Source organism: Schistosoma mansoni (genome assembly GCF_000237925.1).
Source record: "Schistosoma mansoni, WGS project CABG00000000 data, supercontig 0136, strain Puerto Rico, whole genome shotgun sequence".
Taxonomy (NCBI): domain Eukaryota; kingdom Metazoa; phylum Platyhelminthes; class Trematoda; order Strigeidida; family Schistosomatidae; genus Schistosoma; species Schistosoma mansoni.
Window position 1 is genome coordinate 43,225 of NW_017386039.1, and position 26,234 is coordinate 69,458.

A 26,234-nucleotide genomic window follows, 5' to 3' on the forward strand; every position below is an offset into this window, starting at 1 on the left:
TCAACTCATCTCGTTTCTTCACAGTATTTGTGTAAACTTCATTTACTGATGCTGACCGTTATATTCTCTTTGTTACTTAGAGTATCATATTTTTGCGGAATTTTAGGACACTAAAAGACTAAATTATGCAGCGACACCAAAAAACCAGCGGGAAAACACAGAAGCATGCAAGCCAACTGCCATTGCCTACAAAGATGGCGGAAATGACAATTTCTGCTTTATTCTGATCAGCCGCGAAGTAGACTGCCAAGATTTCGAATCGCAGTTGAGTTTAATTCCAGTCAGATCTACAGGTCAACACCATCAAGAAGTAACTGAATATTCACTTGGAAACATACCTCACGTATTACCACACATCAATCGACCAACTATCCTTAATGACTAGGGATGAAGACTGTATGTACGAAGTTCAGCCGTTGTTTATTTGTATCGTTGTCGTATTGAAGACCATCAAGTCTGTCGTTTAACTATGAGGTCAGTTGTCATAGTATCCCTATTTCACTCAAATGGTTCAAATGGTTGAGGACGGAATAGAAGAAGCTTTCGCTTAACGGGCTTCCGTGTCTGATAGCAGTGGATCACCAACTGTTAAAGCCCAAAATCTTGTTGATGGCGATTTTTCTCAATCTCTCGAATTTTGGGAAAATCTTGTAAGTTTTAGGGAAGCTGCAATAGAAGACTTTGGGGAAATGCGACAAAAGCCTAAATTTTCACTAGGTCTGGGATTCTCCCTAAAATTTACCCAGACTTTAGGGAGGAATACTAATTTCCATCTAGGTTTGGGGAAAAACCCAGAAATTCCCCAGAATTTCTTAAACATCAGGAGATTCAGTTCCAGCTACTTTCAGGATGGTAAATTGTTGTGTTTATTCAGATACCTATAAAGAGGCGACGGGCTTGCTGATGTTCTGTTCGACCTTCTTACCGCAGAGTTTCTCTCTCAACCAAAATGAAAGTTTCTCACCTGGTGTAAAGACTCATGTATTGGAGTTGTGCAAAGCTTAGAATATCGCCCCTCAATCTTCGATATGTTAGCAGATCTTTGGAAACGTATGTAGTTCTATAGTCAAATGGGTCCTAGACTATAAGTGTTGCTATTAATCCGGAAAGTCCTCTCATTTTTAAAGTCACTTAACATTTGTCTAGATTTCTCTTGTAAACGTGAAACTGGCAACTACCTACTCTAAAGACTTACAGACAAACGGTTAGTTTTATTCCTCGACCTAGTAGCTATTAATCCACTACTTTGGTATTAAGGGTTAGCCAATGGGTTACCAATTCAAAATAGGACTCCATATTTTAAGTTCGTTGAGTAAGAAACTATTTCATGTGACTCGGTTCAGTCGTATAGAGATACATACTTCAGATTTATCAAGACCTTAAGTGTATTGTCCTTATTAAACTTTGCTGGACTAAATAGCTTTTTGAGAACTGTCGTTGTTGATTTCTTTTACTATTATTGTTAGATGATGCAAGTTTTATGATATATTATTGACCCCATGTTTCTTAGCTGATGACTTTTTTTATTAAGACCAAGAGGAAAGAAGTATTTAATTTCGACACCTATCAGAAATCAAAAGTCCACCACAATTTCCCAGTCAAATAGACTTCATACATTGTCAATTATTGAACAAAGCACTTTAAACCATTCAGGTAATGACGACTATCCTAACCTTCCCCAGGCAATGATGAAAGTGGGCAGACTTCAGGTCATTTCTTTGGTTTACCATTACGTGTAAAAGAGTTATTTCATGAACTTCGAGGTGTGACGAAATTATATGGTAAGTATGGTGTGTTTGTTTCCACGTACCACTTAACATTTAGGTGTTTTTCCAAAATAAGTCACCATAAAATATTCCTGAACTATCATGGACTGTTTTTAACTGTATTGTGGAAAAATTGACTTAATAACTCAATAGCGACACAGATATTTTCACTCGGTTTTGATACACGCTTTGTGTTAGCGTTTATCTTACTGCTGAAACTCTTACAATTTGTAAATTCCTGCATATTACCTATTATTCTATATTGTTCTCCATTATTCTTTCCTGGGCTTTTGAGAAAAGACTTTGCTGTTTTGCGTAGAGTGCTGAAGGCGGTTTGCAAGGTATGTGGTGAATCTTTTGAAGTCATTATTAATATGCTTGTGGATAGACATCTTAAGTCTTGCAAAGTCTTGGCAGGTGTTATCTTATCAGATACTAACCATCCGCTTCATTCATATCTTTCTCCTTGTATATCTTCTGGTATAACGAGACGTAAATACCTGCTTCAGTTCGGGCACCTGGGCAGTATCACAGCCCTCAAGCAAATCGGATGAGATTTGTATGGCGCATATGTATCTGGTGCTTCCTTGTACCAATATTTGTGTTTAAATAAATAAAATAAATAAGACGTAAATACATTAAAATCCATACACGCAAGCAAGTCTAAAAAAGTTCTGTAATACCTTACTTAGCAAATTTACTTTGTGACGAACAGGCTGTTAGAGTTGACCTAGTAAATAACCTGTCTTCTTAAGCATGTTTCAAATTTGATAATTTATATAAACTCAGTTTTTCTTAAACCTTTTTCATTCCTCTTCTGTGTTTTTTTTTTTGGTTTTTTTTGTTTTTTTTGGTAAAAAAACTTGTTGAAATAACTCGTGCTGAGAATTCTATATTGTACCAGATTATAATACTGAATAAAGCCATTAATAATAATAATAATAGATTATTCAACCTACAAACCACAAAGGTCATTTACAGTATGTGCTCCTTATAAGCCGAGTCTAATGGATACTTATGGAAATTAAATTTGTGGTCTAAAATATAGGTCTCTTGTCTTATTTATTCTGTAGTTTGCTATAGATGTGCACAAAAGTTTGGCTTAATTAATGGTTGTTTAGTTATAACTGATAATTCTAAGCAACTGTTTACCTTTGCTTGTCTCTGTTTCCATTTCCATCTAAACCTTCATTACCGATCAGTCCTTGTGATCATTGTAGAAACTTTTCTCAACTTTTGCTTAACCTATCTCTCACTATAACGTTCAGATCTCTCTCAAATGAGCTTTCGGACATGTTACTTTAGTAAAAGCTACCGAAATCCACTGTCTTTATCATTTTACTTTGAGGTTAGATATAGATACCATTAACGTCTTTAAAACATATTGTAATGACTCAAAATAATATGTCCGTTGTTGGGTATCATTAGGTCAGACAATATCTCTGTTTGTGATTAAGGTTGAAATTTGTTACAAGTAATATTATGTTCGACCATAGTTGAGGTAGATTTTCTACATTGTTTTTCATGAAATGGAATAACAAACTTTCCACCTAAGTGTATTGCTACCTACCAAAACCTACCTAATTGGGCTGTAAAATCACTTTTCAAACCTTACCTCTTGTCCTGGAAATCTGCAAAGAAAGAAGAGTGGTGCTTTTAGAGTGGGTATTCTATATCGGCTCTTTGAATTTTGTGATATAGGATCTTTCAAAATATTGTTTATCCATATGAAACACCTTATAACTTTAAATGTTCTTTCTCTGGCTTAAACATCTGGCATGACAGGACCTCAAAAAACTTAGGTTCCAGAATAGCTATGCTTTTGAAACCTTAAATTAAGTTCCCTGACCGTTACTGCTATCTTGATATGATGGTCGGGCTTCCCTATCGAGATGAACCAATCGGCCTATACCTGCATGAAAAATCGTTCCTCAAGGTCTCACTATGCCAGGCAGGTTGGTTGAAGAGCGGTAAGGCCAAAAGTAGCAAACCCAAGGTACGAGAGTGAACTCGTACTGCTGACTGTGCAGAGGTGTGGCAGCAATAAGGTGTTTCTTTCAGAATACCAGCACAACGACGATGCTTCCTTCCCACAAAGGAAGGATGGAATTAGAAAAAGTCGACCCTAAAAATACACACCGCCTTATCCCACGGATATTAGTCTCCGGTGATCAGGTCTCGATAAGTAGAGAGCTAAAACTAAAATTACCTCCGAAAAGGTCGTGTGTGAGCGGCCACAGCCAGTTGTCTCTTGGGCACTGCGATCACGCCTCAGGTCACTAAGACCATCTCTAACCCAATTTCCTTTTCAGGCACCTCTAGAAGAACCCTTCCACAGTATGGACAGCCGGGAAGTGGTAACCACCCTCACCTCTCTAACAACACTCAAGACCACTGCTTCATAATCGATTTTCCCTCTTTGATTCCTATTACTTCTCCTACCTCGACTATCAATTTTGAACTTCTTCCTCCTCTAGTGTCACCATGACCAACGATTTTAGTGCACGAAATACTGTTCTAGGTCTATTGAAACCTCGCTCCAAATTGCACTGAGCCTTCAACGTACGTATCCTATGTTAAATCAGCCAGCAAACCTCCTTGTCTGAGACCCCAGAATCTTGTAGCTTAAACCAAACAGAAAGACATTTAGATGGATATTTTAGTATTCCCGCTCAGCTAACAGGTAATAGTGACCGTCTGTTGCAACTGTGCTCAGACAATTGCTTATTTTTAGGAAGCACTAGTTTTAAGCATGAGGAGAGATATCGTCTAATATGGTGACCCCCTGCACCAAAACAAAGATGGACTCAAATAGACCATATTGCCATTAATCATCGTTAAAGTGGCTCGACTGAAGACTACTGTTCGTTATAGAGTACATGCTTAGACTGTGATCATGCTCTAATACTAGCGCGCATTTGTTTGTGCCTCACTGGACACAGGAAAGTCACATTAAGAAGACCGACTAGAGTTGAGCTCAGTGATGAGTAAGACAAAGACAAATTTCAGGAACAACTGAGGTCAAATTTAGACAGTTCTGAAAAAAGGCTGACCCAGATATTGTTTGTAAAGATATACGAACAGCTGTGGATACAGCAGCGACATCTACTGGTGACTTGAAACAAAGGGTCACGAAAAACCAGTGGATTTTTTCTAAGTCTATTGCACTGATGGATTCTCGTAAACTCATCCCATCAGGCTTCGAACACGATAAAGAGCGTAAATAAATCAGATCTAGGTTAACCAAAAGTCTAGGGAACAATCGTGAGAGGTAGTGGGCAACGAAGGCAGAAGAAATGGAAAAGGCAGCGACTGTAGTCAACACCAGACAGCTTTTCAGACTGATCCAAGAAACCGGAATTAAGAAGTCAAGTGCGAAACAATCTCGGAAAAAGAAGACACTTATCTTCTCTCAGTTTAGACGTTTAGAACGGTGGACGGAACACTTTAAGGAGCAGTTCAGCTGTCCTCCAGCTACCCACCATTTTCAAACAACTTGATTAAGACATTAAAGTAGACCCCCGACTCTAGCTGAATTTCAAAAGGCTATAACTAATCTGAAACGAGGAAATGCAACTAGTTCAGATGGATTGGCTCCAGAAGTCTTTAAATATGGCTGTCCAATTTTAGCGATTAGGTTGACTAATATCTTAGCTAAAATCTGGGAGTTGGACGTAATTTCATCTGACTGGTCCCAATATATAAGAAGGGGTCAATATCGTCCTGTGATAACCATAGAGGGGTTAGTCTAACTAATATAGTATCTAAAATACTAACCTCGATAATTACCGGACGCTTAATAAAATCTCAGAAACAGCAAACACGAGAAAATCAGGCTGGCTTCAGACCTGGTCGTGGCTGCATCGACAACATATTCACTATTCGTCAGGTTTTAGAGCACAGACATGTTTATCGGCGTCCGACAATGATAGTTTTTCTTGACTTACAAGCAGCATTTGACTCTGCAGACCGAAAGGCTCTGTGACAGTGTCTGTCATTGAAAGGTGTACCTCAGAAGTACATAAACCTTATGAAGGCTGTTTGCTCGAACACTACGATTCGAGTGAGAGCTTATGGCGAACTGTCGTCTGATTTTACAACCTCAAGTGGTGTCCGACAAGGCTGTCCACTATCTCTATTTTCGTTCAATTCCATCAGAGACCTACTACTGAAAATAACACTCGTCGACTGAATTTTCAGGAATATCTGTTGAACGTATTTTGTGAAGAAGAACAGTTAATTGGTGGTAGAATTCATCCTTGATTGCACTCGGGCTGCAATCTGTCGGGACATAGGCGTAGATGACGAGAAGACATCGTTTCTCATGCCGATTTCTTCCCACTTTGATGGAGCTGTCTAATCTAACAGCACAGAGCCGACTGTTAATGAGGATCCAATCGATTAGTGTTGCCTCAGCTCTAGCGCTTAGTGCGACACCAATGCTAGCAAGGCCAGACGAAGATGCCATAGGGTCCCCGGATAAACGCACGTAAAACAAGCTTTTCGAAGCGACAGATGGAGAGCGAATTTGCAGTACTTCACCAGAGTCTTGAATACGGGTCTCGGATAGACAACAGACGTCGACATGAAGACTTTCCAAAAACATAGCCAGCCCTATCTGTTGTCTGATCCTCATTAGTTTGTGAAAGTTGAAGGGAGCCAGTTTGAACTGTGTACGTGGTTTCAGAAAAACTGGTTCAGTATTCGTATTCGGTGGAAGCATTCACTTTCGACTATACAGTGACTGAAGATCGTTTAGATGGAACAGAGTTTCCACCATAGGCGAGCTGCTGCACAAGTTGAAAAGTAAGGATACACCAATTGGGAATAAAAGGGAGTGAGTAAGCGATGTGGTAAATAATAATAATAATGTGAACTGTCTGAATTTTAGTAGGAGCGTGAATAGTATTTTCAGTAGATATCATTTTTTCCTTTATTTGTCTGTGTGAGGGCTGTGATACTGCCCGGGTGCCCAGACCGAAGCAGGTGGTTATCTTGGAGGGGGCACACCCTGAGTTTTCGACCTAAATATCTAGTCCACAGGGCAGTGGAGCATCGTGAGGAGATGTAGTCCCATGGTAGCCGGTGACTAACAATTGGTTCCTACGCCATTTGTTCGCCCTCAGGATACTGGAATCCATGTGCACCATTGGTTTGGAATGAGGGTTTTCCAACTCCCCTAGGTGGACTTTCCGTGTCCACCAACCCGGTTAAAGCGCCGTACATTCGCTTTTCGTCCTCTCAATTTCGTAAACAACAGTGATGCCACTAGAAGACAGTGAGTGGGACTTCCGTGGCAGTGGTTGTTTGCGTGTGGTCATGTGAGAGCATTTCGAGAGGGAGAGCGGACTCTCCCCACTTTCGACCGTACCAGGGCATTTGGGGGCTTTTATGAATTTAGTGTTCATCTTGTGCTAATGAGGAACGGCAACTTGGACCTATGCACATATGTACCTGGTCCTATGTTTTAGACGATTGAGTGACTGAAATTCAATTTCAATATGAGGAAATGGATCCATTAAATTATCATAATTACTGTCCATATTTCAGGATTAGAATAACACTTCTTGTTCGTGCTTATTTCTAGTTATCTTAAAATTGGTCCTTCTGGGGGTGATCCCCAAATCTAAGACTCAAGGCACAATTATGTTAATCAAATAATTTTCTGATGCATAATGAATATTTTCTTGTTTTTAAATGCCAAAGCTTTCGATGATTTTTAAACTGAAAGGTTCATGTTTTTAATATCTCACCCAAGAATTGTGCAGGGCTTCAACATAAACCCAGAAAGTGCTTACAAAGTATGCAATGATGTTATTTTGTTACGTTTCACCTTTATCAGACTAATCATTGTGGGTTGATATCATTGCTGTTTTTCCAAACCCTCCCTTCCGATATTCTAGTATGTGTAATTAAATTGTTTGTTTTTGGTAACTCAAATTGTACGGTGTAGTAAATTAACTGTAGTATCTCTAGACATTCATTGGATCAAAACATGTTTGTGGGATTGATTGCTCGTGATATCTGCTTGGATCACCAGGTAAGTAATAGTGAGGTTAGATGCAGGGTATTAGGGAATGATGGTAAATCAGTTGATGAAGTCGTGAATGATCATCGACTGAGATGGCTGTTCCACGTGTTACGTATGCCTGAACACTGATTACCACGGCACGCAATGCTGACTAATGTTGGCGATGGTTGAAAGAAAGTTAGGGGCGGCCAAACCAAAACGTGGCATCAGAGCTTGAAGTCACTAACTTCTAGTCTAAGCCATATTGGTAGATGCATACTACTTGGTTGGGGTCCGCGTGACTATCGTAACCAATAGTTGGAGACTAACTAGTGGTTGGAGTGACATGGCTCAGGTGTATACACTCTTTATCTTCCCTTAAACCGTTAGATTAAAATTGCTTGATATCTGTCTTTCTTCCTGTACCATATCCTTATATACAATGTTTCTTTTATATGTTACCACCATTAAATTAACTACTATGAATTCAGTGTTGATCTTGTTGTGCTAATGAGGTATGGCAACTTGGACCGATGCACATATGTGCCTCGTCCTACGTTGTAGCTGACTTACTGACTCTTTCGGAATAGCTAACCAATCGTTTCTCACTATCAATATACTCTGATGGTTAGCAGCTTGTGTTAGGGTTGGTTTTGAAGAACAAAAACAAAATCAACCACACGAAGCCAAAATAACTTCCCTTTTTTATCGATCAATTTTCAATGAATATTCCTCAGCAGTGGCTGGTGTTGATTTATACTTGTCAACTTTTGAAGTAGTGCACTTCGTCATATATTGTTACCGGACAAGTACTTAGAATTCTTCATTTTTCTCGTAAGCTATTTTCTTTTCGGCCATTATTTAATTGAATGTAACTTCAATTTAAAAGCTGTTTTGAGTAAATATACCACTTATTTGCCTCTATAAAATAATTGTTAAATTTCTATTGTTTTAGTAAATCTGTTTGACTCATTGCTTACTTGCTATTTATCCTTCTTCCTTCTTAAAAATCACTTTCTTTAATAGACTGGCAAGTAGAGTGTCTAAATTTAACAGCCGTAGCAAATGGATCCAACCTGGTGTATAGTTTGCCCACAAGTGGAGGGAAAACGTTAGTTGCAGAAATTCTTATGCTCAAAGAACTTCTGATTTATAATAAAAGCGTGCTTTTCATTCTACCATTTGTATCAATAGTTCAGGAAAAGGTATGTTATCCAGTTATGTTAAAATTATGTCCACCCAAACATGAGATCCATACTCTTATCGTCCTGACATTTTTTATCTGTCACCGGAAAACCTGTTTTTATGTACTAATCCAATTATAACCAACTAACCTAATGAAAGTCATTGTTTTCAAAAATGTAAAAGCATCCGTCCATTAATTTGACAGCTGTTGTTTTTAACGTCAGATTTTCCTGCATAGGTCATTTTATTACCATTCTCTGTTTTATTCAGTCAAAGGACAATCAATAATTTTAAAGACTTTTGCTCGTTTAAATCAGTACACAAATATTCTGGACTTAAGATACTAGGTCTTATTTCGGAGATAAAAATAAATTACTAATGCTTTGTATCTCTAACGACTAGAACCTGTGTGATACATGCCTACTTACCACTTCTGTGTACGGTTTTCCTTAAAGTGGGGCTGGAGTGAAAAAGGCACAAGTGAATCGAAAAAAGCTTGTGTAACTCTTGGCTCTCAGTCCGGGTCATGTGGAGCTTCGTCTTTTAATATCTATGATACAAGAAGGACTTACTAGTTAAAGTTTACTCAGTATAGCAAATGTATGAACCTCTTTTTCTCTTCATATTCTGATAATTTTTCTATCCTATAAAGTATTTTCTGTCTTTGTTTACTTCTAAAACAGTCTCTTTTTAATCATTAAGAAGCTATCACAAAAATCTATAAAATTATGGGATATTCTCAAAATTTGTAAATGGTTAACTATCGCATAAATCTAATCTCACTCTAAACCAGATTAAGTTACTAATATATTCGTTCTAAAGCAAACGTTCTAAGCTTCCATATTTTGCTAATGATAAAATTCTAATAGTATAAAAGTAGGATAAAATTAATCTTTTGCATGTTCTTTAGAGTCATCAATGGACTCATTTCTATAATTAATGGTTAGAAGTGTGGACTGTATAACAACTTAGGATTTTCAGTCAATGAATGCAAATTTATTTGCAAAATATTTATCACACTCATCCCAAACAAATTAATCTGTTATAAAATTTTTCATAGGTCCGATCGCTTACACCAATGGGTCTCGAACTTGGATTTTGGGTAGAGGAATATGCTGGTAGTCGTGGGCGAATTCCTCCAGTTAAACGTAATGGATCATATTCCGTTTTGATGGCTACCATCGAGAAAGGGCATACTATCGTAAATTCTTTGATTGATACAAAGACATTGGATAGTCTGGGATTAGTCATTGTGGATGAGGTAAGAAAAATATAGCAATTTCAGTGAATTACTTGAATAAATGATCTTTTTAATTCCATGTTATAATCTCAGGATTAGTGTTAAATTAAGTCTACTAAGTTTATGCTTTTTCAAATAATTTGTCTCTTTTTTTAGTGTAAGGGTAGTCAGTAGCATTATTCTTTGTCATTGGGAACAAGCACTAGATTTAATCTATATAAATAACAGATTAATTTCAAACTACGTGTTTAAGATTTAGTGAGTTATGGTTTTAAATCTATTTATGCGAGTTACAGTCTTCAATATTATCGAGTTTTTATTTCAGGAGTATTCACGTCCCGTTGAAGATGTCTAATTGAAGAAAGAATAGCAAATAATATCTTGTAGTCACTATTATTTATTTGGTTTGTGTTAGCTTGTGGTAAACTCTAGTCATAATATATAAAAATCAATTCGTGTTTGTTTAGAGACTATCGGAAAGATGCCTCATTCATGTACTTCTTGCTGGTTAACGTGTATTTCCGAGATTTATTATCAACCTCAAAGAGTCGCATGCTCCCTCATAGACTCTCGCTTGGGTTGCCCTGCATCGCCAACAAGCACAAAACTGAGATTTGAGGCTTCCTGTCTTATTCTTCAAACCATCAAATGTCGGTCACAATGGGAAATAAAGCTCAATCACTCAGTGTACTGGTGGTCACATGGCGCTTTTGGTCGATAGAATTCAGTTAGCTCTTAGTATTGTAGCAAATGATATTAGCTAGTGTCCTGTGACCAAAGGCAATTTAATTAGAGTTATACAACGTCATTCTGTTTTGAACGTTGCTGTTGGTAGTGCCTACAAAGAGAACGATCAGAATCATGACTAGGATCAGGAGTTGAAGAGTTAGTATTCGGATAAGCAATACATTCATCATCACTTTCATCTACATCTGTCTCTTCACTATCATCTTTGTTATCCCCATCATCACGACGTGATAAACGACCAATTCGATAACGTGTAAATGCAGGTCCATTACTTGAAGCTATTAGTCCATTCATTTTATTTGTAGACCAAGCTACTTGACGAACTTGCAAACAATTGGAATCGTTAGCTGCTGAAAGATTAGAAGGATTCCATTTACAATTAGCAGACTCGTTGTTCCCAGATATAATGAGGTTTTCAAAGCGACTAGTGCAGGCTTGGGCAAATGCATTTCCAGGAGAATGTGACTGTAGTCGAGCTAGTTTTTCAGGTTTTCGACAATCTCCATTGTATAAAGTTGGAGAAAGATGAAGTTCATTCTGTGCCATCCATCCCTTTTGGTATAGATAAGTTACGCAATTTGTTAGCAAACTAATTAGTCATTATTAGACTTTAAATTCTGGGGCTGTCAAATTTTTGGTAATTCTGTTACCGAATGTCATTTAACATCGGTCAAACTTTCCTATCTCCTTATTGTAAAGAAGCTGTTCAAAACCACTCAATATACTCCCATCCATCTACTTTATACTTGCTGCATATCAATGTTTTACAGGATATTTTTACACTCAGAAGTCAATTGAAGTGCTAATAATGTTGAAAAGTAGTTTGGTTCAGTGTCAATACTATTTTTGTATGAGCATCCTATTATTACGTTAAGATGTGTTTCTGAAATTCGTTAAACCCCCGTTTATCTAAGTAGATCTGTAACTAATACTTACTTTTCCTTTAGCTGCATATGATTGGTGATGGTGGGCCTCGTGGTGCTTGTTTAGAAATGATCCTTACAAAGTTACGTTTGTCTTCTCGTAAGTTTTATCATTACATGTTCTTGGGGTGTTTGTTGTGTATGTAATTTCTGCAGTACTCTGATTATCCTAATGGTACATAGTACATTTAGTCTATATGGTTGATTGCCTAATCGGTTATATTGGTATAGTATTTACTTTTGTAGCCCAGAATTTTTGCCGTCAACGTTTTCAAGCAATATAATAAAGTCAGAAATAGCTAGTTCCATGACTGTAAATATACTTCCATTTAAGCATAAAATTAATTTGTAAATCGCTTCACGGCATCTAGTATTTCGTTTTCTCTAGTTAGTGGTCGGAATAATGATTGCAGCTGTACCTTAATAGGACGTTATTCAACCCTATCCGTGGTTATCTAAATGACTTTAAAGATCGGTTACAATCTTTATTTACTTACAATCCTACCACCTTAATATTAACATTAAATGACTTTCAAAGCGTTAATTTTCCACAAGTCCATACATTGTTTATTAATAAGCCTTGGGAATTTAGAAATTTTCTTGTACAATCTCTTGTATGGTTTCCCTATCTTTAGACTTCCCCGATGAGGTAAACGTACATTTTCATTTAGTACATATAATCCTTTTATAATATATTTCGTAAGAACATCATACATATAGATGCTTTATAGGCGTTAAACATATAAGGTTTTTTTATACAGTATTTTATCGTTCGTTTCTTCTTTATAGCTACTACTCGCATTATCGGTATGAGTGCAACCCTTCCCAACATCTCTGATTTGACCGACTGTTTAAGTGCAGAATTATATGTCAGCAATTTTCGTCCAGTCAAATTAATCGAATACGTAAAAGTTGGTGATCATCTTTATGAGATTACATGTACCAAAACATCTCATTGTACATCTGAAGGGAATGATTTCACTGATAGACTTGTTCATTGTCGTATGGTAGATTTCCAGGTGTGCGTCAAATGTTTATTTTATAAAACATTGTTAACTTATTATAATAAAAAGTGCTAATAATCCGTTTTTGCGGAATCATAACATAGCAAACGATGTAGACACAATTTACCATTTTATGGTATATCTGATACTCTACTCAGTCATCAACAACGTAGAACTTCGTACGTACGTTCATCAGTTCGAGTTGCTATACCACATTAACAGAGATACATTTGTCTATTCAAATCCCATAGTGGTAGATGTAGTAAGAGTATAAACAGTAATCGGAAAGACTAGGGTTTGAAGATGTTATTGAAGGAGTATAATCCAGTAAAGTAAATTTGGAAGGAGAAAAAAGAAAGGGATATGAAGAATTCAGAAGATTAGAATTTGGGAGAATCCAAAGAGTGGATGCACCTTCGCCATTGCAAACGATTTTGAGCCATGTCATTCAGGGTCTCTAACCATCGGTTGTTATCATCTCGCGGATCCCAACCACGCAGTCTACACCTACCAACATGGCTCAGTCCACTTGTCAGTGACTTCATGGATTTGTGCCACGTTTTGGTCTGGCCGCCCCTAGCTTTCTTCCAACCTACTTTTACACCATAAAACATTGCATGTCGGGGCAGTCGGTGGTTAGGCATACGTAACACGTGTCCCAGCCATCTCAACTGATGAAGTTTCACTACTTCATCAATCGATTTGCCATCCTTACCTAGTACCCGTTTCCTAACAACTGCATTACTTACTCGGTGGTCCAAGGATATACGAGCAATGCTTCGAAGACACCTATAATCGAAAACTAGTAGCCTACGAATATCCTCTACTCTTATCGGCCATGTTTCACTGCCATAATGTAGGACGGAACGAACTCTGCTAATAATCTTGATGATTGATTAACATATATGAATTTGCCCTTCTACTCTGAAACATTTTTTGATGCATGAAAAAGGTTTGTGTTGTTTCAGGATCATATTGAACTTCCAAAAATGGGACACCTTACATAAATACAGGTCGTGTTTGTTTCCCCAAATTTACAATAAAATTGTGATGTATTTGATTTGACAGAAACTTACGTAAATTTAGAGTTAGTAAATTTATCATATCAGATCATGTTAACAATATCATATACGGAAAACAATCGACTTGTAAAATATCTAACTGAAGTGATCAAATATGTCTACTTACTTTCAAAGTGAAATATTGACTCTCAGGTGCACCACTTTCCTATAGGTCCGTAAAGCGATTCTGTCAAGTCTATCTAAAACTATATGATTTGATGATTTTATCAGCTATAAAGTTGTTCATTTATACAAATTTCAAGTTATAGCAATCACCCTTTTTTCTCACAGTTGCTACGTAATTCTTTAATTCAAACAACCATAATTGTTTTTAGTAAATAGTCCAACAATAGAAGATCATAAATCCAATATGTTTCGATTTGTTTCTATTGCCCAATCCCCGAAACTTAAAATATATTGTGTTACTTACTTACGCCTGTTGCCCCTCGTCGAGGAGCATAGGCCGCTCACCAGCATTCTCCATCCAACTCTGTCCTGAGCCTTCCTTTCCAGTTCCTTCCAGTAGCTATTCATCCTTTTCATATCGGCTTCTATTTCCCGGCGTAGTGTTTTCTTTGACCTTCCTCTTTTCCGCTTCCCTTCCGGATTCCAAGTTAGGGATTGAGTCGTGATGCACATTGGTAATTTCCTTAATGTATGTCCGATCCACTTCCAACGTCTTTTCCTAATTTCCTCTTGAGCTGGAAGCTGGTTTGTCCTCTCCCATAAAACGCTGTTGCTGATAGTATCCGGCCAATGGATGTTGAGTATTTTGCGTAGACAACTATTTATAAATACTTGTACCTTCCTGATGATGGTTGTAGTAGTTCTCCACGTTTCAGCTCCATACAGTAGGACTGTCTTGACGTTCGTATTAAAGAGTCTTGGATAATGTTGACAATCTTTTCAGGAACTCCATAGTGTCGAAGAAGTTTCCATAATGTTCTCCTATCCACGCTGTCAAACGCCTTCTCATAGTCAATGAAGTTGACGTATAGTGATGAGTTCCACTCAACTGATTGTTCAACGATGATCCGTAGTGTCGCAATCTGGTCTGTGCACGACCTATCCTTACGGAATCCAGCCTGATGATCCCTAAGTTCGGCGTCTACTGCGCCTTTCATCCGATTCAGCAGCACTCTGTTGAAAACTTTTCCTGGTACTGATAACAAACTGATGCCTCTGTAGTTCTCACATTTGCTCAGATCTCCTTTCTTTGGTATTTTGATGAGATATCATTCTTTCCAGTCCGTTGGCACTTGTTCCTCTTCCCAAATCTTCTTGAATAGAAGGTGAAGCATATTTGCAGTTATTTCAATGTCTGACTTCAGTGCTTCAGCTGGTATATTGTCAGGTCCTGCCGCCTTCCCACTTTTGATTTGTCTGATGGCCATCTTGACTTCTTCGATCGTTGGTGGAGTGACATCTATAGGAAGGTCAGTGTGGGCTGCTTCGATGTTCTGTGGATTCAATGGGGCTGGTCTATTCAGCAGTTCCTCGAAGTATTCTGCCCATCTTTTCCTCTGTTCTTGAATCTCAGTGATTGTCTTTCCTTCTTTGTCCTTGACCGGTCTCTCTGGTTTGCTATATCTTCCTGCCAATTTCTTCGTTGTATCATATAGTTGTTTCATATTCCCTTCTCTTGCAGCTTTTTCCGCCGCCGTTGCTAGTTCTCCCATGTATTTCTGCTTGTCGGCCTTAATGCTTTTCTTCACTTCCCTGTTTGCTTCTGCGTAGTCTGCTTGTGTTTTGACTTTCTCTGCTCGTGTTCGGCTGTTGTTAATTGCTAGTTTCTTGTTCTTCCTTTCTTGAATTTTGTCCAGGGTTCCCAAGAGATCCATTCCTTGTGATGATGCTTCTTAGGACCAAGAACCTCCTGACACGTTGAAGTTAGTGCTTCTTTTATCCCTTTCCAGTTGTCCTCCAAAGTGGTTTCTTGTTCTTTCAGTAGATCCTGTAGAGCCTGGAACCTGTTGTTGAGAGTTATCTTGAATTCATTGAGCTTGTCAATATCTCGAAGGAAGGCTGTATTGAACCTTTGTAGTGCTGTTTGTCCAGTTGTCCAGTGTTTCTTTAGCTTCAGTCTCATCTTGGCCACAACCAGGTGGTGATCTGAAGCTATGTCGGCTCCTCTCCGGGTTCTCACATCTTCCATTGATCTTCGGAATTTTTTGTTGATACAGATGTGATCTATCTGGTTCTCTGTGGTGTGGTCCGGTGAGATCCATGTATCTTTGTGTATGCGCTTGTGTGGGAATATTGTGCCGCCTATAACCAATTTGTTGAATGCACATAGGTTTGCAAGTCTCTCCCCATTTTCATTTCTCTCTCCTAGTTCATGTCGTCCAATTACATCTTCATATCCTGTGTTGTCCACTCCAACTTTAGCATTTAGATCTCCCATCAGGATGGTGAGGTCCTTTCGTGAGCACTTTTCTATAATTGATTGCAGCCTTTCATAGAACTGATCTTTATCATCGTCGTTGCTATCATTGGTGGGTGCATAACATTGGATAACGTTCATTGTGATCCCTTGCTTCTTTGTTCTGAATGATGCTTTGATTATCCTGGGTCCATGAGATTCCCATCCCACAAGTGCATTTCGTGCTTCTTTGGACAGAATTAGAGCAACTCCCTGAGTGTGTGGAGCATTTTCCCCTTCGTGACCGGAGTACAGCAGCATCTCTCCTGTACCTGGCCTTTGTTGTCCAGTTTGTGTCCAATGGGTTCCGCTGATTCCGAGTACTGCCAAGTTGTATCTCCTCATTTCCATTGCTATTTGGCTGGTCTTTCCTGTCTCCCACATTGTCCGGACGTTCCATGTACCTATAAAAAGTGTTGTTCTGGCTGTTAGAAGGTGCATCGGTCTCGTGACTTCCGAAGAATTTCTGCTTTCATCATGAGACGTCATAATTATTCCTTCAACTCCCAGGGCAGAGTTTAAATGGTTTGAATTATTTTTTCTGGCTAGCGTTTTTTTTAGCGAGTTAGCTTTTCTACGGGATGGGGTCGCTAACCCCATGCCCAACCCTCCTCTTTTACTCGGGCTTGGGACCGGCAGTAACTCTAGAAGAGCTACAGGCGGAGTTAAATATATATATATATATACATATTTATTGTGTACCTTGAAGTAATTGACTTTTCTTTTGAGGAGTAGGGTGCTTCTCAAGTTTAAATTGTTTTACTTATAAAACGTTCAGTTTTGCATACTGACCATGTAAGTCGATATTTACATTGTTATGCTTCGCTTAAAAAAATCCCATCTCCTTTTTTCATCATTTTAGTATACAAAAAAGATGCTTTCTAGAGATCCGGACCACTTAGTCGCCCTAGTGGCAGAAACTTTATTTGGACATTCAATGAGTAATTGGTGTTGTAATAGGTTATTTCATCCCTCATTTACTCGATCATCTAAAGAAAGATTTTCTTGTTTGGTATTTTGTCCAACCAAAGCACATTGTGAAAATACAGCTAAAATGTTAGCGGAACTCCTTCCTATCCCTGCTTGTTTTCCTCATTTAAATGATGAAGATTATATGACTGAGAAAAATCTTGTTGAACAAAGATCATTATTGTTAGAAAATTTACGCATCGATTATACAATTGAAAACAAAGATTTAAAAGGAGGAGTTCAAACACATTGCCCAGTTTTGGAATATACAGTTCCTAAAGGGATAGCTTATCATCACAGTGGGTTGACACAGGAAGAAAGGAATGCACTAGAAACCGCCTATATTGAGGGAGTAATCCGAGTGTTGTGTTGCACGTCTACATTAGCTGCCGGTGTTAATCTACCAGCTAGAAGGTAACCAATTTTTGAGCAATGGTTGTAGTGTCACATTCCGTCTGTTATGTCTAATAATTTTATTGACTGGGTGGAGTTAGTTTTTCTTAGACCATGTTTATATAGTTCTTTCAGGAGTGCTCAGGAAAACTACTGTATGTAATATTCATGAAGTAGTCATGTTGTTGGTTAGTTATTGTTTGTCAGTAAACCTGATGTTTTTTCTGAAACAGGTCAGTCTTAGATCACGAAACTAAAATACAATTATTCATCTTGATGTTTTACCATCTAATCATTTAATCGAACTTATTAAAAAGCAAACATCTTTAAAACAAGTGAAAGCCTACCCAATTTAGTAACCTAATTTTATTTTTTTTTAGAGTAATCATTCGCAAACCTTATGTTGGCAGTTCTTTTTTGTCCAGTACTCAATATCAGCAAATGGTTGGACGTGCTGGTCGTGCCGGCTTGGATAGTGTTGGCGAAAGTATTACAATTTTGCAACCGAATGAACGACAAAGTTTTGCTCATTTGTTATCTGACATATCAGACCCTGATGATACTAAACCACGTAATGGAACAGCTGGTCGATGTAGCAGCAGCTTATTATATGAAAATGGAAAGGGTTTACGACAATTTATACTTTCACTTATAGGTCTTGAAGTAGGTATCTGTTACATTATATCATTTTTCAAACTTGTTATAAATGTGTAGCAACTTTCAATCGTATGTGTGGATAAGCAGCTAATTCTTTGAACAACCAATTGTTTTCCTAGTTTAGTATTATTCAGCTTCATTCAGTGGTTGAAGTACATGAATATCACGTTAATCATGATCCGTAAGAATGAGTCAAGCAATAACATGTCAGTTAACCCCTTGTCCTTTAGACTTGGTCTGATTTTTTAACTGGTTATTTTTTGGCTTGATTAGCAATCACTGAATGGTGCCTTTTTATAAGCATAACTGTTATGTCCCAATAAGAATAGTGAATGGTAACTTTGGGATCCATTTATGAACCAATACTATGCATATCTTTTTATCGTATAATTGCTAAATAGCTAAAGTATCCATATTCATGTTCCTCTTATTATGAACTTTATTTTGACTTATGAACTATTGTCATACGATTTACCGTTCTTGAATTATGCTCTGTCTATCACTTACTATCTCCCCTATTCACAGCCACTTTGGGCTGAATCTCGTACAAATGTTATTTTCTATTTTATGATACGGTTTGGCCTGTCTGTTTGGTATATAAACCTAGTATGCTTGAAATAAACGATTCATACCGCAGAGGCTGTTCTGGACTTAACTGGCTGGTCTAGGCAGAAAGCAAGACCGATAAGTACCCTAGACTTCTCGTACAGGTTTCGTGTGTCACTGGTCCGATCGATAATTCGCCGCTCTCTAATTGGCGGTATTATCACGTCATACGTTAACAGGGCATCCGCTCGGCCACAAGTTATAGCAATAACTCTTATAGATTCATTTTTGTTTCCCTACTAATGTGTGGTTTGTATGTTAGTTTGTTAGTTTTCCCTTACCGACTGTTTACGGCAGTCTAGGAACTTGTTTAAAAGGTCCATCTCCCGACAAATTGGATGCTACGTACTGTATCACATTCAACTAGTTAACCGAAAATGCATTAATTTATAAACTAGACACCATATTAGTCAACATTAAGTTGCTAATCCGTTTTGTTCATTGTTTATTTAACAGTAACGGGAGTTTTCGGTACAGTTCGATTGAATTGTTACGCTGAGTTTTAAAACAATTACTGTCAAGTACTTTATTTGATTGAGGCTAATATGATATACTACTGTCGGCACTCGAACCGGCAGAACTCAGTCCCAAATCAAAAAGACGAAGGAAAACAGGAGAGGCAGTTACTAAGTAAGTGTCGATAATGTACAGGAAAACAGGGGCATTTATAGTTTTTATTATAAACTATAAAGTCGATATGATCCAGCCAATCCGCAATCAGGAAGTTATGTAGTTGTTCAGTCGTATCATGCTGCGTTGATATTCTATAAATTTCTGTCGGGTTCTGATCGGGTGAAATTTCTCCGGCTCCTTTCGACCCTCTGGCGTCTTCGTGCTTTCTGAAAGCTGTCCCAGTAGTGTTCAACTTAATTCTTGAAGTAAATGTGGATGACCTATTTACTTCAAGATGCATACTTCTTATCGGCATGCGTACTCAATTACCATTGACACTATGTGTGCTACTAATGTCGACAGGTATAAGTAGTATGTCTCACCAATCGAAAATAAAATGCCTGGAGGCAGATCAAAGAAAAGAGAACGAGAACAATGAATGATTGGTATGGAATCAAAAGAACAATGAAGTCTGAGACGATTGACTGATATTTGTAAAAGGAACAGTCAATTTCGAAACAATTGATTGAAATTTTGCGAATGAAGTATTTACTGTATGGTTCTCAGATTTTACTAAGATGTTCTGTAATTTTGTTTTCAAATACATTCGATTGTTCCTACCTGTGTTCTCGTTCACTACAATACCATCGAAGACATATACATACTTCATTTACCGTTGTATTGCTTTCATATTCAAATGTTTAGTCATTGGCTGATTATTATTTATATTACTGTATCCTAATTATGTATGCACCATAAAGTTTTATTACCAAGTAATATCAGGTGGTCAATATTTTATTTAAAATGTATGGTTTAATATGTTTACCCTCCAATTGGTGTTGCGTAACTTTTAATTATATAGTTGGCTACAACTTACCCAGATATTATTTGGTCATGTGAAAAAACGTTATTGGGTGTACAGTACCGATTATATCAACGCGGAGATTTCGACGACCTAGTTCGCACTGAACTGAATACTCTGATTAAAATGGATTTAATTGTGGCTGTGTCGATTGATGCATATCTCAACAAAACAAATTCAGTTTTAGAAAATATTGAGTTGGAAAAAGCTCGATTCCAGGTATTTAACAGTTTGAAGAAATTTGTTTCACTGAATAATTGTTTATTGTTGTTAACATAAAACTAAAGATGTTCCCAATAGTCTGTACCCTGTAGTGTAGTATTATGCAAAAAAGCGGATTGTATTAGTAGTAGGTTATTCTATTATATTCAAGATAGCGTGAATATTTGACCCTTCATTTCCCAGTTCTTTTTTTACTTACAGATGGAAGATGTGATCTAACAGCTCTTCAGTTTTGTAACTCAACTGTCGAGTCATCTTACCAGCTTTCAGTTATTCTTTTGTTTTTTTGAATTCAACCATAATCAGTTATTGTTGTTTCTAAAATTAGTTATATTTTAATTATAAACAGCTGTATGTCTGCAAAGTAAAGCCAATACTGTAAAATATGAAGGAAAAAAAGAAAAAGACAACTGTATTCATAGAAGGAGAACAATCAGTCAGAGTAATGTAGAATCACAAAACATTTTTTGACATGTTATTCATATAGTGAATAAAAATACTGAAGTAAGGTTTTTGCTGGATTTGTTTATTTATTTCACTGATCAGTACATCTCAATCTCAAATTGATTCACTACTCTTTTTACAATCTTTGTTAGGCAACTAAATTGGGTAGAGCATCTGTAAAAGGTGGAATTGATACAGATCGTATTGGACCATTAGTATCAGATTTTCGTGTAGCAGCAAGAGCAGTAAATACTAGTGGCCCGTTACATCTACTATATTTGATTGCACCACCGGATGTTGTTGACACTATACAAATTGATTGGAGTCTTCTTTTTGACCGTATCAGTATTATGCCACAAAACGAAACTAATTTAATAAGTCTTTTGGGTTTTCCTGAAGGATATATTTTGTGGAAAGCTACCGGTTATCCTATCAAACGAGTAGGTTCTGTTTTTGTAGTTTCATTTTTGTTTACTCATATACATTTTATGATTACAACAATATTGTTTTTAAATTGATTAACTTCTTCTGATGTAAATATTCACGCAACCTTCATCTCTACATTTCACATTTTTGCTAACATTATGTTTAAAAGTAGTTAATGAACAAGATTAGGAAATTTGCAAAAATATAGTTGTTAAAAGACAAATATTTGAATGAAGAATATTCTTTTCGATAAATTCTCTTCAGGTTCTACAATTATATATCCAAATTAATAATCCGAAATAATGACCAGGTTAAAGGCAAAGTACATAGTTTAAAGTTAAAACATGTGAATTTAGGATTGTTCAAACAAAATAGAATTGAATCAGCTTATATGTTAAGTGATCCATGATCAGAATAAATATGGATATGGTGAAAGAAATAATAGTGCAATTACAATTCAATCAAATGTTTGATGGAAGACTATTTTGTTTGAAAAGTAAGTAAGACATAATAAGGTGGGATGAATGCGAAGTGAATGAATCATGTATTGAGAAGATTAATAACGATGTTTAGCCAATAGTCATAACAATTATGTATATTTTACAGTCTGAAGAGCTTTTATCGAAAAGAATATTCTTCGTTCAAATATTTGTCTTTTAATATGATGGAGATCTTTTAAAGATATAGTTGTTAATTCAAACTTTCTAAAGAGTAACATCCGTTTTTGGATGATGTAAAAACAATTGAGAATATGAACCGTATTCATTGTCATTGATAAAATTACATCTCATTTCATATCTGTGTCATAGTTTTCCACTTCTTTATATCATCATTTCTTTATATATCCAGATAAGTAGCATTTGAAATTCGTACATATCTACTTCAACTTCTAATGTCAGCTTAATTAAACTAAAACTAAACTGAATTGAAAACTTGTAGTGCGTAAGTAATTAATTTATTACTTACTTTTCTGTTTCGAATTGTTAGGAATAGTGTCTACTTCATCATATCAACTATTGGCTAAATTATATCATTCTTCGAGAAGACACCGTGTAACTGTGATGAAGATATCAATTTTCACTATTTATTTAGCTGTTCGGAATATAATCTTTGATACTTGTATTTATAATTATTTTCCTATAGCTTAAGATAATTAGGACAGTGTTTCATCTTTCCATTTGACAGAAGTTAGATGAACGACCTCTTCGTCGATTGTACGTCGCTCTAGCTCTCGCCGAACTATGGCAGAATAGATCAACACTCCCACTATGGTATGTAGCTGAACGCTACAAATTTTCGCGTGGTTCTCTTCAGTCTACGCTAACTTCAGCCGCATCATTGGCTAACTCATTGGCTTATGCGCTAGCTAGTGAATTTTCTACCGATTCAGAATTATGGGCATTTGCACATCTACTGCCAGAATTCGCCAAAAAACTGGCTTATTGTGTTTCTAGTGAATTACTTCCATTGATGGAATTACCAGGAGTGAAAAGAGTACGTTTATAAGTTTACGTCATCTCATATTTTTCAGGTACAAAGGTTATACATTCCGTCAATTTTGTTTAATCTTTCTATTTGCGTCTTGAAAATAGCATTTATTATAATTAGATTTGTTTGATTTTCCTGAGCATGTTTTGATAAAACTCATCATCTACATAGTCTAGTCAGTCTGTAAACACTAGTTTAACAAGTGGAAATAATCAAGTGTTGATACACTTTGCAACACATCCGATTTTTCTAGAACCGTCCGGGCAAATAGTATGCAGAAATCCACGTATGCTTTAAAAGATGAAAAACTATAAGAATTGGTTTTTGAATTCATTGATACATTAACCCTCTTGATGTTAGTGTTCAGTCAGTCAGTCAGTCAACTACAACGTAGGACCAGGCACACATATGCATCGGTCCAAGTTGCCACACCTCGTTAGCACAACAAGATGAACACCGGATTCATAGAAGGAGTTAATATAGTCGTGGTAGTATATAAAAGATAGGTTGTATATAAGTATATAATATAGGAAGGAAAAAAAAGTTATGAAGCAATTTTAATCTCAAGGTTTAAGGGAAGATAAAGAGTGTATACACCTACGCCATTGTGATCGATTCTGAGCCATGTCACCTAGAGTCTCCAACCATTGGTTACGATAGTCACGCGGACCCCAACCAGGTAGTCTGCATCTGCCAACATGGCTCAGACTAGAAGTTAGTGACATTGTGGACTGATGCCACGTTTTGGTTTGGCCGCCCTTAACTCTTTTGCAACCATCCCCTACACTAGTCAGCATAGCGCGTCCTGGTAATCAGTGTTCAGGCATACGTAACACGTGTATCACCCTCCATTTAGCTGGGGTTTTTTTACAGCTAAATGGAGGGTGATACAAAACTAAGGAATCTGACTTTATACCTTCCAACATATGATAAGAATTTACACAATTGTGAAACTTGATAAGTAAAATAAACAAATGATAAATAAAATAAACAAATACATTTCAACGCCATTAATGGGGCATCTGTTTAAACGATGTTGATATGAGATGTATATTATCATTTACATCACTCAACCTAATCGAATGAGATTTCATTGAAGACATTTTCTCGACTGATACATCTCTGTCCAATTTCGAAAATGGTTGTTCACAAGAATTGTCGCTTGACCCTGTGAAAACACTAGAAATTGTTTTTGGTTTATCGGATGTCAACTGGATTATTTCCATCTGATTGGTTGTATTAGTCTTTCGCTTTTGAGTACGAGAGACGAATTCCGCTCGTCGTTGTTGTATAGTCCTGTTTTATTAAATGTATCCTTGAATCATATTTTGTTAGTGTTCAAAAACATCTCTTTAAGGCTAGTTACACATGATGTTACTTCAGTAAGTCCATCCGCTCCTCAACACTGGGAAATTTTAGAGATGGAGTAAAGAAGTGAAATTAGCAGTTTTTGAAACCAAGCTTTTCTAGCACTTCTTTCAGAAGGTAGAATTTTGGCATCTGTTGAAATGACAGTTAAGAGGTACATTTTCGTTAGGATAATATTTATATAAAGTATGCGAGGTTTTTGGAGAATAGAATTATTTTTCGACAAATTTGCTTTTAGACGTCATCATAAAAGATCCGCCAATTTGAACATTTCGTCCAGTTGATTTGAAGAATTTCTTATTAATGGATAAAAAGAAACATAACCGAATTTATAATCTTTACAAACAAAACAGTAAAGCTAAGCTTTTTCTTGATTTTTGTGAAGATGATTAACCATCATTTCAACCTTACTATGTTTATAAATAAATAGTATGTTTGTAATATCCCAATGAGTAGAAAAATTAGATTTTCTGACGTTTCGTGACTCAGTGTAAGCCACTTCTTCAGATAATAAATAACCAAATTAACAATTATCCAGGTTTAAATAGTACAACGGAACAATATGAATATTAGGTGCGATCAATCAAAAACAGGTCTGAATAAATCAATATCATGTCATTTCGGTCAAAGTGATTCGTAAGCGACATGTATGTAAATTTATGTGTGTATGTGTGCACTTTTAAGAATGAAAAGTGTGTGACCTTTATTAATGACAAAGGATAGAGTTTAATTATCAAATCAAACTTGGTAATGATACCTATTAACTATGTTTGATTGATTTACCCTACTTTGGAATTTGTACGAAGGAAATTTCAATAGAAATTCTTGCGATCACATTCATTTTATTCGACTTTGGTAATTAAGAGACTCCTCTTTATTAATAAAAAGTAGCTTTTTTGATGTACAAGTAATACGTGGCCAACCTGTTGTATTAAATTTTGGTTGGTTCGAATTACCATAGTTATTTTATGTCCTATGATTACTGACTGGATTTCTAAAAAATAAGTTGAGTCCCTTGAGTTTGTTGAATGTCAATGTCGATGATTCTACTTAATTCATGAGTTATGATCGTAAAACTATTGTTTTTGTAACGGTTTTGAATTGTATTCCGAATTTATTATTATAAAACAGTATGGCATGACGTATCAGATCATTTTCTTGGACTTAACAACGTATGAACAAGATAACTATGATGAATAAGAAGGCGGCTAAAATATAATGAAAAAACACAAAAACTTAAAAATTACCAAGATTTAGGGTTGTAAGTATATTTTGACTCCAAAGCAATCTATCAATTTACCATAATTTTTGTCTTCCAACATATAAACTTTTTCCCAGAAAGCCTACATATTTCCAATGGATAATCAGTTGCCTGATGAATTCACTCTGTTTTAAAATAGTCATAACCACTACCGTGTATTAGAATATTAAATCCTTACATGTTTCGAATGATTATTTGTTTCACTTACTTCTACCAACAGGCCAGAGCCCGACAATTGTATAATTTAGGCTACTGCACTTTGAAAGATATAGCGTGTGCTAACTCTTCTGATCTAACCAGTCGTATGGCTCCACTTATGTCTAAACGGGTTGCAAATGAGATAATACAAGCAGCTCAAATGTTAGTATCAGAGAAAGCAGATGCTCTTTTCCAGGAAGCTAGCGAAATGATATCTGGAGTTGGGACGAAAAGTTTGCTTTCTCAGATGGCTGACTACTTGAAGTACAAACCATTTTCTCCCAAATTAGCTGGTTTAAACAATGTCAATAACGTTAAATTTCGTTCATTTGGTGCTGATTTTGATGAAGACGAAGATTTGTTTGCATGA

The 26,234-nt window shown here is 36.6% G+C and overlaps 1 protein-coding gene across 1 annotated transcript; it reads left to right on the top strand.

Moving 5' to 3' along the window:
- Nucleotides 1–1,028: 1,028 nt before the first annotated feature.
- Smp_019760 (DNA polymerase theta, putative) lies at nt 1,029–26,234 on the top strand (the record flags this gene model as incomplete). Its single annotated transcript, XM_018789020.1, has 12 exons — nt 1,029–1,050; nt 1,683–1,781; nt 8,803–8,981; nt 10,022–10,222; nt 11,896–11,971; nt 12,661–12,890; nt 17,221–17,741; nt 18,101–18,383; nt 20,458–20,676; nt 21,276–21,628; nt 22,803–23,043; nt 25,887–26,234. The coding sequence occupies 12 exons, from the start codon at nt 1,029–1,031 to the stop codon at nt 26,232–26,234; spliced, it is 2,772 nt and encodes a 923-aa protein (XP_018646456.1).